The sequence below is a fragment of the Sturnus vulgaris genome, chromosome 9 (assembly GCF_052056855.1).
Source record: "Sturnus vulgaris isolate bStuVul1 chromosome 9, bStuVul1.hap1, whole genome shotgun sequence".
Taxonomy (NCBI): Eukaryota; Metazoa; Chordata; class Aves; order Passeriformes; family Sturnidae; genus Sturnus; species Sturnus vulgaris.
Genome location: NC_142251.1, coordinates 1,611,196 through 1,624,037, shown reverse-complemented (window position 1 = coordinate 1,624,037; position 12,842 = coordinate 1,611,196). Strand labels below are relative to the sequence as shown.

Here is a 12,842-nt window from a genome sequence, read left to right as displayed (position 1 = left end):
GCAGCAGCTCCCCTGAGCACATAAAAACTTCATTTGACATTGAAGATGCTGTTACACAAAATCTGGGCAGACTGAGGGAAACCTGCTTCCTTTCCTATGGTTTCATGTCTGCTTTTTGTCTGCCCTTTCCAGGCAAAAAGGGTCTGTTCACTCCTGCTAAGCAGCCTGGCAAAGGCAGCACTTCTCTGCTGAGCCTCAATTTTCAGGCGTCTTCCTTTCACCTCCCCTCTCTCAGGCTCAGAGTTGCTTCATCAGCATAAAAATCCAGACTGACAGAGTCTTAAATGCCTTTTAAATGTCGGCTGCTCTCCCCCTGGGCTCTGTGGAGGGCTGGAATTCAGGTCCTGTGGTTGGGAGGGTTTGTGGTTTGTCTGGGGGGGGCTGCTCAGGGACCTCCCCAGGCTTCCAACAGTGCAGATTTTGCAGGGAAAGCTTCCAAATCTGGAATTCCTCCTTGAGAGCACCTCCCTCAGCTGGTGGCAGGTGTGACCCTCTGCTGCTGGTCACTCTGGGAGACCCCTGGTGCAGAAATGTCCCCATCACTCGAGGTCACACCTGCTCCATTCACCCATTTCTGCCTCCAAACCCCCACATTTAAAGCAGGGTTGGTTTAAATGTCTGGTTTTGAGAAGAAGCACAAACACTGCTGGTGGCACTGCAGGAGGGGGTATTTCCCTTCAGGATTTGTGGCTTCTTTCCCTTTCCCTGTGTAGGAAAGAGTTTCCTGGCCTGGCTAATCCAGACATTGATGATTTTGCCACCCTCCTGTACTGAGCACATCCCTCTGAGCTGTCCTGGATCACTGCTCCCTTCCAAAGCTTCTCTGCCTTGGAAGGAAAAGTTCTCCTGCACATCCTTATCCTGATCCTCTGTCAAACGAGCACTTAAGTGCTTTAATTAAGATTTCCAGCTTCCATCCTGTTCAACACCAGGCTGGTGCTGTCAGCAGGGGCTCCTCCAGCTGAAATCTCAGTGCTGAGGGTGGCCCATGGCAGGAATGCTCCTGCCTGGCCTATTGCAGTTTTGGAAGGAGGTGCAGCAGGTTGTGGCTGTACTTGGAATTTCCTCATCACTCTCTCTAAAGCTCCCTGAAAGGTGGTTTTGCTCAGGTGGGGTTGGTCTCTTCTCCCAGGTAACAACTGACAGAACCAGAGGACACAGCCTTGAGCTGCACCAAGGGAAATAGAAGTTGGATATCAGGAAAAAGTTTTTTATTGAATGAGTGATCAACTACTGGAATTGTCTGCCCAGGGAGGGGGTGGAGTCACCACCCCTGGATGTGTTTAGAAAAGGATTGGATGTGGCACTCAGTGCCATGGGTTAGTTGAGGGGTTGGCCTGGGTTGGACTCCATGATCTTGGAGGTCTCTCCTAACCTGGTGGTTCTGGGATCCTGTGATTGATCCTGGGATTCTGTGACTCTATGATCCTGTGACTCTGTGATCCTCTGACTCTGTGATTCTGTGATCCTGTGATTTTGTGATTTTGTGATTCTGGGATTCTGGGATTCTGGGATCCTGTGATTAATGATTGCTGGAGGTTTATTCTGAACACAGAATGGTCCAACCTGGCCTTGGACACTTCCAGGGATCCAGGGGCAGCCACAGCTTCTCTGGGAATTCTATTCCAGGCCTCCCCACCCTCCCAGGGAACAATTCCTTCCCCAAATCCCACCTATCCCTGCCCTCTGGCAGTGGAAACCGTTTCTTCCTCAGCCATCCTTTCTGATCTCTGCTTTAGGGGACACAGGAAACTTGGAATTGATTCCTGCTGCTTCTCTTAGAAACACAGTGAAACTCTTCTGTTTCTCCTCTTCTCTTCAGAATGATTTCTAAAGATTTTAAGTTTTCCATACTCTCAGAGCCCTTCTGTTGCTCTCCTACAGCATTTCCAGCTGTAAGAATTTGCCCAGTGCTGTTGAACCTCTGCTCCTTTGTCCCCTTTTCCAAGCTACTACTTGTCTGCCTTCCTTTCCTTTAAAAGCTGACCTGCAGAACTAAAAGTCCCTTTTGAACATCTCCTCCTTCCACCCCTGGCTCTTCCAGCACAGAATAACATGAAAACAAACTTTTTGAGGGGAGATCAAACACTGATTCCATGGTTGGAAACCAACAAGTTTCTTTGATTTTTTTTCCTTTCTCTGTTTTGTTTTTTGTTTTTTTAATATCATACTCACAGGAAGTTTGGCAAAAGAAATATTCCTGTGCCTCGAGGAGGCATCTTCTGTCTGAACAGTGTAGAGAAGAGGTGGCCTCTAATTTTAGCAGTCTAGGACCTGGACCAGAGTGGATCAGAGTAGCATCACCTTCCCAACAGAATCTCCAGTTTCAAGATTTATGGATAGCTCACCGTGGGTGAGGCTGCCTCAGAGAGGAGATGGGGATTCATTTGGAGTTAAATTATTATTTTGTCACAGAATTATGGAACAGTTTGGGTTGGACAGTCAGCTGGGAGGGCTGCCCTGAAGGGGCCCCTGTGAGGGATGTCCCAGGGGGTAGGAGAGTCCTTTTCTCACTCCTGAGGAGGTGGCTGTTGGTTGTGAGAAGAAAATCAGCCAGAGTTGGAGGTGAAGGAGCTTAGAACCATGGAATGGCTTTGGTTGGAAGGGACCTTAAAGATCACAGAATCCCAGAATTAATTAGGTTGGAAAAGCCCTTCCAGGCCATTGAGTCCAAACTGTGCCCAATCCCCACCTTGTCACTCAGGAAGGGCTGGACCCCTCCAGGGATGGGGACTCCACCCCTCCCTGGGCAGTTCCAGTGCCTGACCCCCCCTTTCCATGGCGAAATTCCTGCTGCTGTCCACCCTGAGCTTCCCCTGGGCCAGCCTGGGGCCATTCCCCCTCCTCCTGTCCCTGTTCCCAGATCCCAAATCCCCCCGGCTGTCCCCTCCTGTCAGGGAGTTGTGCAGAGCCAGAAATTCCCCCTGAGCCTCCTTTTCTCCAGGCTGAGCCCCCCCATTTCCCTCAGGGATTCTCCAGCCCCTTCCCATTTCCCTCAGGGATTCTCCAGCCCCTTCCCATTTCCCTCAGGGATTCTCCAGCCCCTTCCCATTTCCCTCAGGGATTCTCCAGCCCCTTCCCATTTCCCTCAGGGATTCTCCAGCCCCTTCCCATTTCCCTCAGCCTCTCCTGGTTCTCCAGACCCTCTCCCAGCCCTTTTCCCTTCCCCTGCTCCAGCCCCTCCATGTCCTTCTTGTCCTTGACCTGGACAGAGCCCTCGAGGTGTGGCCTCACCAGAGCCCAGCACAGGGGCAGAATCCCTTCCCTGCTCCTGCTGCCACACAACTCCTGCCACATCCCAGGTGACTTTGTCCTCTGTGCCACCTGGGCACACCTGGCTGATTTCAGATCAGTTCCAAACCCCAGTTTAGATTTTTCCCTGTGCTGTCCTCACTGTGCTGAGAGTGAACATTGAACCTCCACAGAATGCTGAGAGCTCTGAGCTCACCCCTCATTCCCTGGAAAAAATCCCAGTTTTAGAGGAGGAAAAACCACATTTCCTCATGGCTGCCACACTCCCAGGGACGTGTTCGGACAGGATTGCTGGGGGTTTGTCCCGAAGCAGTGATGCTGAATTTGGTTGTGTTGTGCTCAAGGTGCCTCTTCTCCAGACATGGAGTCCAGCTATGGGGGAGGCCTCCTGGACATGGTCAAAGGAGGAGCAGGGAGGCTCTTCAGCAACCTCAAGGACAACCTGAAGGACACCCTGAAGGACACCTCCTCCAAGGTCATGCAGTCTGTCGCCAGGTACAGTGCACCTGAAGCAGGAAAAAAACAGGAGCTGCATGTAGGAGCCAAAACGCTGAATTCCAGACTGGCCCTTTAAATGCTGTTTATTGTATCTAAATGATACAGCAATTGATTTATTCTTTAAAATGCTGTTTATTGTATTTAAACGATGCAGTAATTGATTTATTCTTTAAAATGCTGTTTATTGTGTCCAAATGATGCAGCAATTCACGGGTCATGGGTGGCAGAGCCCAGCCCTGTCACCTCAGCTGTGGGTTTGTCTGAAACCATCTCTAGTTCTGCTTACAATACATTAAATATTTTTATTGCAGAGCATCTTAAAACCTAACAACCAATCAATGCTTTTACCTGTAGCACATCATAACTACTGACATTGCCATATTCATGTTATTATTTTCCAATCACAAAAAGTTAGTGTGTTACAATTTAAACTAAAAGTTGTTTTTTTAGGTTTTTTTTGCAGTAAAAAATTCTGAAATCTTTTCTCTCCTTACAACATTGGCTTTCTTGTTTGCCTGTGAAAATCTTTTTCCTTAGTAAAACCATTTTTTTGTTTAAGGTAAATTTATCCTTTGCTCAAAGTCATAAAAGCCCCTTCCAAGTCACATATTAACAGATCTTTGGCTTTTTTAGTTATCCAATAAAACTGGCTCAACGATTCTTTTCTTCTATATATCAAAACTTGCTATCATTTCTATTCCTTCTTCAAATTCTACATTCAAAAATCTTTCTACTCTACACACATATCTGTAAAATATTCCTGTCAAATCCTGATCTTTTCCAACAGCTCCAAAGCTCCCACTGAATGAACACAGCTCCCAGGGATTCATTTTTTTTACTAATTGATTGAATGTGAGATTTTTATGTGGACTTTTAGTTTATTAATTACTTTATTAATTTGGTGAGAGGTTTTTATTTTTTTTTAATTTGATTTTTTACAGCACGAATTGTGTATTTGTTAAGATTGCTATGGAATATATTTGCAGTTAAAAGGAATAAATTGTAATTATTGGAAGTGGCTTTTAATAGTTGCTTGAAGTATGGAGAGTTTAAACAACTTTTTTTCATTGCTTGTTTTCATTTTTTAATTATGTTGTGTGTTATTTGAGATTTGCATTTTTTTTTCACAATACATTGGCACGGTTATTAGTTGTGTTGATGCTGTGTTGAAAATTTTTAATGCTTTTTAAAATTTCATTTTAATTTGCAAGAATGTTTTCTGAAGAATTTTTTTGGGATAGTTTTTGTTTTAGAAGGAAATGGGATTAATTTTTTGTTTGTATTTTGTGGATTGTTTATATTTTGTAGGATTGTATATTTTGTATATTTTATTTGTATATTTTTTGGGTCTTGCAAAGATGGGGGATTTTTATATTTTAACGTTGTATTGTATTTATTTTTTTATTTACTTCTTTTTTAATGAAGTAAGTTATGAAATAAGGTGGAATAATAATTCCTCCTTGAGGAAGGAGCAGAAAATCCCCAATAATTTCTTTGGTTCTGTCTCATCTTTGGGGTTTGGCCTCAAGGAAGGAGGGAAAACCAAAGGAAATGGTTTCCATTTGCAAATGGAAAATCAAAGTAAAACAATGTAAGCTTCACAGTGAGCACCAGAATCCTGAAATGTGCAAAATGCCCGTGAGAGTGGAGAACCTGGTTCCAATTCCTGGAGGATTCCCTGTGGGATCCTTCTAGTGAACCACCACTTTCTTTATTTTATTTATATTCATTTTACATATTTATTTAATAGAAGATATGTTCATATTTATGTTTATTTTTATAGAAATATAGCTTTATATATTTACAATATATTATAAATATATTTATAATCGATTTATATTTACATTTACATTTACATTTACATTTATATTTATATTTATATTTATATTTATATTTATATTTATATTTATATTTATATTTATATTTATATTTATATTTACATTTATATTTACATTTACATTTATATTTATATTTATATTTATACTTATATTTATATTTATATTTATATTTATATTTATATTTATATATTTATTTTGTCACTGCTGTTGATGCCTCTCCTTGCTGTCCTTGCTGCTCCCATCCCCAAATCCACCTGGGAATGGGAAAAAGGCTGAGGTGACTTTGCTTTGGGGACTCTGCCCTCAAGGGGACAAGGGGGCTACAAGAAATTAAAGAAATTTAATGCAAGATCCCAGAGGGCCTGAGGGATCTGCAAAGTGCAAACTTCTGGAGATTTCTCCTGGAAACTGGCACTAAAAATTAATGACAAAAGGGAAAAGGGACTTTTCCTGCAGGTTTTGCATCCAGTTAATTGCATGTGCAGAGAGGAGGGCTGGGTCACTGTCTGCACCTTCAGAATTTGTTTTAAGATGATTTTTTCCTTGAGTGCTAAATAGATTTTTTTTTTCTGTGTAAAAACCACCCCTGATTCGCTGCTAAATTCTGTCTTTTGCTTTGTCCCTCAGTTACACCAAGGGAGAGCTGGACATTTCCTACATTACCTCAAGGATCATAGGTAAGCCCTGCTCCTGGCAAAAACCCAACCTGGACACCCCCAAACCCCAAATCCCATCCCTTCCCACTCAGCCTGGCCTCTCCTTGCTTTGCCAGTGATGTCTTTTCCTGCTGAGGGAGTGGAGTTGGGATTCAGGAATCACATCGAGGATGTCAGGACATTCCTGGATTCCAGACACCCCGACCACTACACCGTGTTCAACTTGTCACCCAAATATTATCGCAGTGCCAAGTTCCACAACAGGGTGAGTGCCTTCCATGGGGGGGACATTCCTCAGGGAAAGGGGCAGCAGATCCAAATTTAAGGTGATTTAGGAGTTTTTTTTTTTAAAGCTGCTGGGGTGGGTTTGGGATTTTTAGCTGGGAGCACAGGGATGAAAGCTGGAAATTCAGGGATAATGTTCATGTGAGGAGCCTGGCAGAGTGAAAGGCATTGCACAAAGTGGAGAGAAATAAAGAATAAACCAGAGTTTTACAGCTGCTCCTATAGGGAAAGAATAAAATGAAAAGCCTTTGGAAGAAATTACCAATAGGAGAAGGGAGATGATTTTCTTGCAGTTGGGCTTTAATCAAGGGGTGGAAATGGGATGTGAGGGGCATTTTGGCTCTTGTGGCTTTAAAAAGCCACCTGTACTGCCTGGCCCAGTTTCCCTCTCTAAAACCAGAGCAGCATCAGGGAGCACTGCAAGGCTCTGCTTCATTAATGGCTTTTAGAGGAAATGTCTATGAAATGTTGCTGCTGAAATGCAAGATTAGATTTAATCTTTCCCTCTCCCACAAGTGGTGTTGTGGTTTTTTTATTTTAATTTCCAACTTTTTGGTGCCTTCAACCCAAAAGGCAGCAGCAGTTGCCAGGCTTAAGCCTCAGTCAGGGTAAATGAATTTAATCTAAGCCTAATTTAGTTTTAATTTGAGGTGTAGTTGAATTTATCTTCAGTAATTCTGATCACCAGAAACCACTCATTGATACTTGAAGCAAATTTCTCTGTGGCCATCAGTAACCAGACTTCAAATAGGAGTAAATGAACAGGGAAGACTAATTAAGAGATATTAAGAGCTCTGAATCTTCAGTCTTGATTGATTTTGGTGCATCACTGATGCTGTTTGTGGGTGGAGAAAAATTTATCTACTTCTGAAAGCCCAGCATTAAAGATCTATTGCTGTGTGAGCTGGCCATAATTCCTGAACCCCTGGAATTATCTCCCACCCTACCCAACACCTCAACAAGTGACTTTTAACATCACTCTCAAAGGACATCTCAGTGCTTTGGAACCATTGCCTTGACTCACACAGGAAGAAAATAACATTTTCTTTAAATAAAATATTGTGTTTTCAGTTTATGGGCTGGGAACTCCTGATTCCAAGTATTTTTCATGAGAAAGAAATGTGAACAACACAATACATGACAGAATTACCAGGCTGAGCTTTATATATCTTGCAAAAAATACTGAAGGGCTCTCGAGGAGGTGAAATCCCAGTGAGTTTTCTGCTGGGATGAGGAGATGTCAGCTGAGCTGCACTGATACACACTGGTTCTTTGACAGGAACAGCTTTTGAATTCCTGCTTTCTTTAAAACTTTCTGCTCCTAAGACCAAAGCAGGTGACTGTGCTGCGGGGTGGCACAGCAGGGAGGTGAATTCATGTCCTGCTGGGCCATTTTCAGGTGTGGCTCAGGGGTCACCAAGGCCCCAGTGCAGGAGGAGAGGGGACTGGGAGGGTGCTGAGGCCCTGGGAAAGGTTTTGCAGAGAAGCTGTGGCTGCCCCAAACCTGCCAGTGTCCAAGGCCAGAGCTGGGAGCAGCCTGGGCTAGTGGAAGGTGGCAGGGTGTGAACAAGATGATTTTTAATGTCCCTTCCAGCCCACCCAGTGTGTGGCTCTGAGCAGAGACCTGGCTGTGCTCTGTTGTCACCTCTGTGTCCCCAAGAGGAGAGCTGCCATCAGCCTGAGAGCAAAACACAGAACCCCAATCTGACACTAAACAAACCCAAACTTCAAAGCCCCTCATGGGTCACATTCCTGGCAGCTGCTGCCCTGCTGCTAAAATCAAACAAGTGCTGAGTGCTTATTCCCAGAGCTGGAGAATTCCAGTTGCTTTTCCCTAAGGTTGTCTGTGTTGAGTGCTGGTGAGGTTCTGTTTGGTAGGAACACCAAGCACACATTTAATTTCCTAATTGCAAACCATCAGGCAGATGTGTAATTAGAGGCAATGTAAATATGTAATTATGGACTGGTGGGAAATGTATATTATTTACTAGAGAAGTGATAATGGCTTTTCCAGAGGCTTGGCAGGGAGGTGTGCTCACAAAATTGTCAGTGGAAAGGTCACTGCAGGAATTCTAAGAGGGAAAATCGAGGATGTTCAACGGAAGGAATGAAACAAACTTTGGAGACAGGAGAAGGTGGAGAGGGAAAACAGGGAATGGTCACTCCCTGCTCTCCAAATCTGAGCACTGTTTCATTTCTTCAGGGGCTTCTACAACACGAAGTCACATCTGCTCACAGTAGGATATTCTGGAGACCAAAACTTTTACAGATCTAGAAAGCAATCAGAGAAATATCTAATTTGCTGTGAGGCAAAAATCCAATTTGCCATCTTGGCCTGGCCCTGCATCCCATGGGAGCCTTTGGGATCCCTGTGGGGCACGGCACAGCCTGGCAGGGCTCTGGCTGCAATCTGCTTCTGCTCCAAGATGTTGTGCAGGTGTCAGACAGAACCTTAAGTGCAAAGTTTTATAAAACCTGGAGCATTTCCTTCCTCTGAGAGATGAAACAGTTCTGGGGATCATGTGGATGTTTAAGAACATCTGGGCAAATCATCTCCTTCCTTCCCCTTTCCCATTAAGCAGCAGCCAAATGTCAGCTGAGAGAAGCAATTCCTCAGCTGAGGACAAGCCTCGGGACATTTCTCCTTCAAATTTCTCCTGGCCAGAAATGCCTTTTTAAAAAAAGATATTTCAATTAAAACCAGATGAAAGGGAGATGTCTGTTGAGGGTTATTTGATGTGCTGCTTAGGACTGCAAGGACTGACTCAGAACCAGCACACTGAGGAATGGGAACCAGACATCCTTCAGGATTTGTGGGGTTTCAGCTCTAAGGAGCCATTCACTTTTCTGGCTCATACATTAACATATTTACTCAAATAGGATTTTTATTTTTTTTTTTAACAGAACTTTCCATTTCATCAGTTTAATATCTGTCATATAGGGCTTGGAAATCCTGTGTCACAGAAAGAGTGAGAACAACAGATGCTCAGTGCCCTGTGCAAATCAGAGCAGTTTTTAGGGACACGTTGTACAAAGGCTGTGGAAATCAATGTGAATGTTCTAAAAAAGCCCCTCCAGATAATCTGATGTGAAATGTAAATTTTGAAAAACGTGCAGGCAGGAACAACACATCAGCCTGATGTTATTTCATTGAAAGTCTGAATTTTTGTCTGCCTCCTCATAACTCATCGGAGGCACGGCGTGGATTTACACACGAGGAGAGGAGGAGGAGGAGGAGGAGGAGGTTCCCAGCACGTAACTCTGGGTTGTAAAGGACAAGCAGGTTTCTTGGCAGGCAGAATTTGTCGATCAGGGCTTGTTTAGTGCTCCTACAAAGGTGTTTTTGTGGCTGCTGCCATCCCTGCAGGTGTCTGAGTGTAGCTGGCCCGTCCGGCAGGCGCCCAGCCTGCACAACCTCTACGCTGTCTGCAAGAACATGCACAACTGGCTGCAGCAGAACCCCAAAAACGTCTGTGTCATCCACTGCATGGTGAGTGCACCCCACAGCAACCTGCCCAGAGCTGGGCACTGCCAGCTCACACTGCTCAGGGAGTGTCTGGAGTCTGTGTGAGAGGATGGGGACAATGGGATAATGGGATGGGATAATGGGATGGACCCAGACATCATCACCCAAAGCTCAGCTGCAAGAGAATCATTGAATGAGAAGCAGGAATGCAAAGCAAGAGAGGTCAAAATCATTCTCCAGGAGAAAAGTTTGAATTTCAACCAGGAGTTGTCAGCTTGCTGTGACTTGCACAGGGTGCCCAGATTTGCTGTGGCTGCCCCTGGATCCCTGGAAATGTCCAAGGCCAGGCTGGACAGGGCTTGGAGCAGCCTGGGACAGTGGAAGGTCCCAGGTGGCACTGGATGGGGTTTAAGGTTTCTCCCAACACAGACCATTCTGTGATTCTGTGATTTGCATTTCAATCTAAGTAGTCACAGGAGAAAATGCACCTTTAGACTGAAAGAGGCTGGAAATTGGGCAGAAAACACAGAGCTGGGAATTCTGTGAAGTGTGGAATGGAGACTGTTGAAGTGTCTTGCCATCAGGAGTGGTCAGGCCTGGCTGAAGGAGCCCAGCTGCCTCTGCTCTGGGAAATCCCAAAGGGATTATTCAGCAATGCTGGGCTGTGTGAGCGTGGTGTGATCCTGGATCACCCCTCATTCACTCCATCCAACCTTTCACGTTGACAGCAGTGCCCAAAAGCAGAGCTCTGCTTTGCTCCTGGAGCCTAAATTAAACCAGGAGGCTGTCAGTTCTGATCAGCAGAACCTGGGAAGAATGGAGGAAATGACTGATCCCAAATTGCACAGAGCTCCCATGTGAGCCTGGCATTTCTGCCTTGCACAGCACAGCCAGAGGCTCCAGGACATAAATTCCCTTCAAATAGAGAGAAGGATGCACTTGATGCCTCCAATCCTGAAAATCCAACTCAAAAATCCAATTTCTTTCCTGTCCTTTGAGCAATGGATATCAGGATAATGTGATAAAGGACAGGGAGTCCTTTCCAACACTTTCTAACAAGGCTGCAGAAACCCACTTATTTTATATGAACCTGGGAGATCTTGTCAGAAACAACTGGCAGGGGCTAAACTTGAAAAAAAGCAAACAGCCTGTTCATGTCAGCAGGTTCTTGGGTCAGAAAATCCTACAGAAAATGTCTGGAATGCCTAAGAGGTGCCTGAAAAAAACAATTGCAAGGAGCAAGGGTGGTGAGGCTTGAGGAGCTGTGGATTCCCCATCCCTGGAAGTGTTCAAAGGAGTTTGGAGCAATTTGGGATAGTGGGGGGTGTATATCAGGAACCCAGGGCACTGGGAATACATTGATTTTCTCCCACTCTTCCTATATTTTTGATCTATCAACGTGACTCAGCAAACTTTCCCCCATAATCACCTTCAAAAAAAAAAACCCATCAGGAGCAATGTGCAAGCTCAGAGCTGTGGAGGTGTTTGGGTGAGGGAACCTGGGGCTGGATTTTTTTGTTTTGTTTATCCTTTTCCAGGATAAATTTCTATTAGACAACTGCCTGCAGCTGCAGGATGGGTGCACTCTGACCCCTGTGGTCTCTTCCAGGCCTATGTTTGAAATAATTATAAAATTACAGCTGGGGAGCAGCCACGAAACACCAACATTTGCAGCCAAAATGTTCTTGTGGGCTTTCCAAACAAGTGTAAACCACCCTCAGCTTTGGCTGCTCCCTGCATTTTATCTTAGCTTTGATTGTTCACTGAAGTCCTGAGTGTTGAACAAATGACAAAGAACTCAAAACTCCTCATTATTTCGTGGTCTCAACCCTAGTCTTTCTGGATAAATCATATTTTGTGATTTCAGGAGGAATGGAGAGGTGAAATTTAAAGGATTTTTCTGATACAGTTTTTCCTCTCTGCCCCTTTTTGTTGCCAGGATGGCCGTGCAGCCTCAGCAGTTCTGGTCAGTGCAATGTTCTGTTTCTGTCACCTCTTCTCTCATCCTGGCCCTGCTGTGCAGCTGCTGAACACAAAGAGACCTGGAATTGTACTGTGGCCATCTCACAGGAGGTACAGTATCCTGGCTCAGCACTGGCAGCTCCACTGCTCGTGCTCAAAGCTGCCCAAAGACCTGTCAGGTGTGCTTTGGCTCAGCCAGGTGTCCACATCCCAGAGTGCTCCTCAGAAATGAGAGGGGATCAGGTGCTGGAAGAGCTTGCCCAGAGCAGCTGTGGGATTTCTTTCCTTGCAGATCCTCAGTGGGGTATCACCCCCAGCACAAAATCAAGTTCTGACACAGAGCTGTGAAGATCTCCCAACCCCAATTATTCCATTATTTGAGATGTCTCTGCTCACTGCACAGGGTGGGATTCCAACCCCAATTATTCCATTATTTGAGATGTCTCTGCTCACTGCACAGGGTGGGATTAAATGATTGCTAAAGGTCCTTCCAACCTGAATTATTCCATTATTTGAGATGTCTCTGCTCACTGCACAGGGTGGGATTCCAACCCCAATTATTCCATTATTTAAGATGTCTCTGCTCACTGCACAGGGTGGGATTAGATAATTGCTAAAGGTCTTTCCAACCCAATTATTCCATTATTTGAGATGTCTCTGCTCACTGCACAGGGTGGGATCAGATGACAACCAAAGGTCCTTCTAACCCAACCTGAACCTGTGGTTAACAGGGCCTTGGTGCATCCCTCTCTGTGCCAGCTGCATCCTCCCAGAATCAGAGCTGGAAGTGCAGATTCTGTGCCAGCTGCTGGGATATTGGAGCACGTGGAGACTCCAGTCCTGGCCCTCTCAAAAAATGGCACCACCACTGGATTTCCAGGCAGA

At 44.9% G+C, this 12,842-nt stretch overlaps 1 protein-coding gene across 1 annotated transcript in view; it reads left to right on the top strand.

The window, feature by feature from the left end:
- DNAJC6 (DnaJ heat shock protein family (Hsp40) member C6) overlaps positions 1-12,842 on the top strand; it is a 34,239-nt gene that overhangs the window by 7,196 nt on the left and 14,201 nt on the right. Inside the window, exons 2-6 of the mRNA XM_088169614.1 lie at positions 3,597-3,747; positions 6,216-6,265; positions 6,361-6,509; positions 9,897-10,019; positions 11,935-12,068. Coding sequence (XP_088025740.1) covers positions 3,597-3,747; positions 6,216-6,265; positions 6,361-6,509; positions 9,897-10,019; positions 11,935-12,068 — 607 coding nt within the window. The remainder of the gene's footprint in view (positions 1-3,596; positions 3,748-6,215; positions 6,266-6,360; positions 6,510-9,896; positions 10,020-11,934; positions 12,069-12,842) is intronic.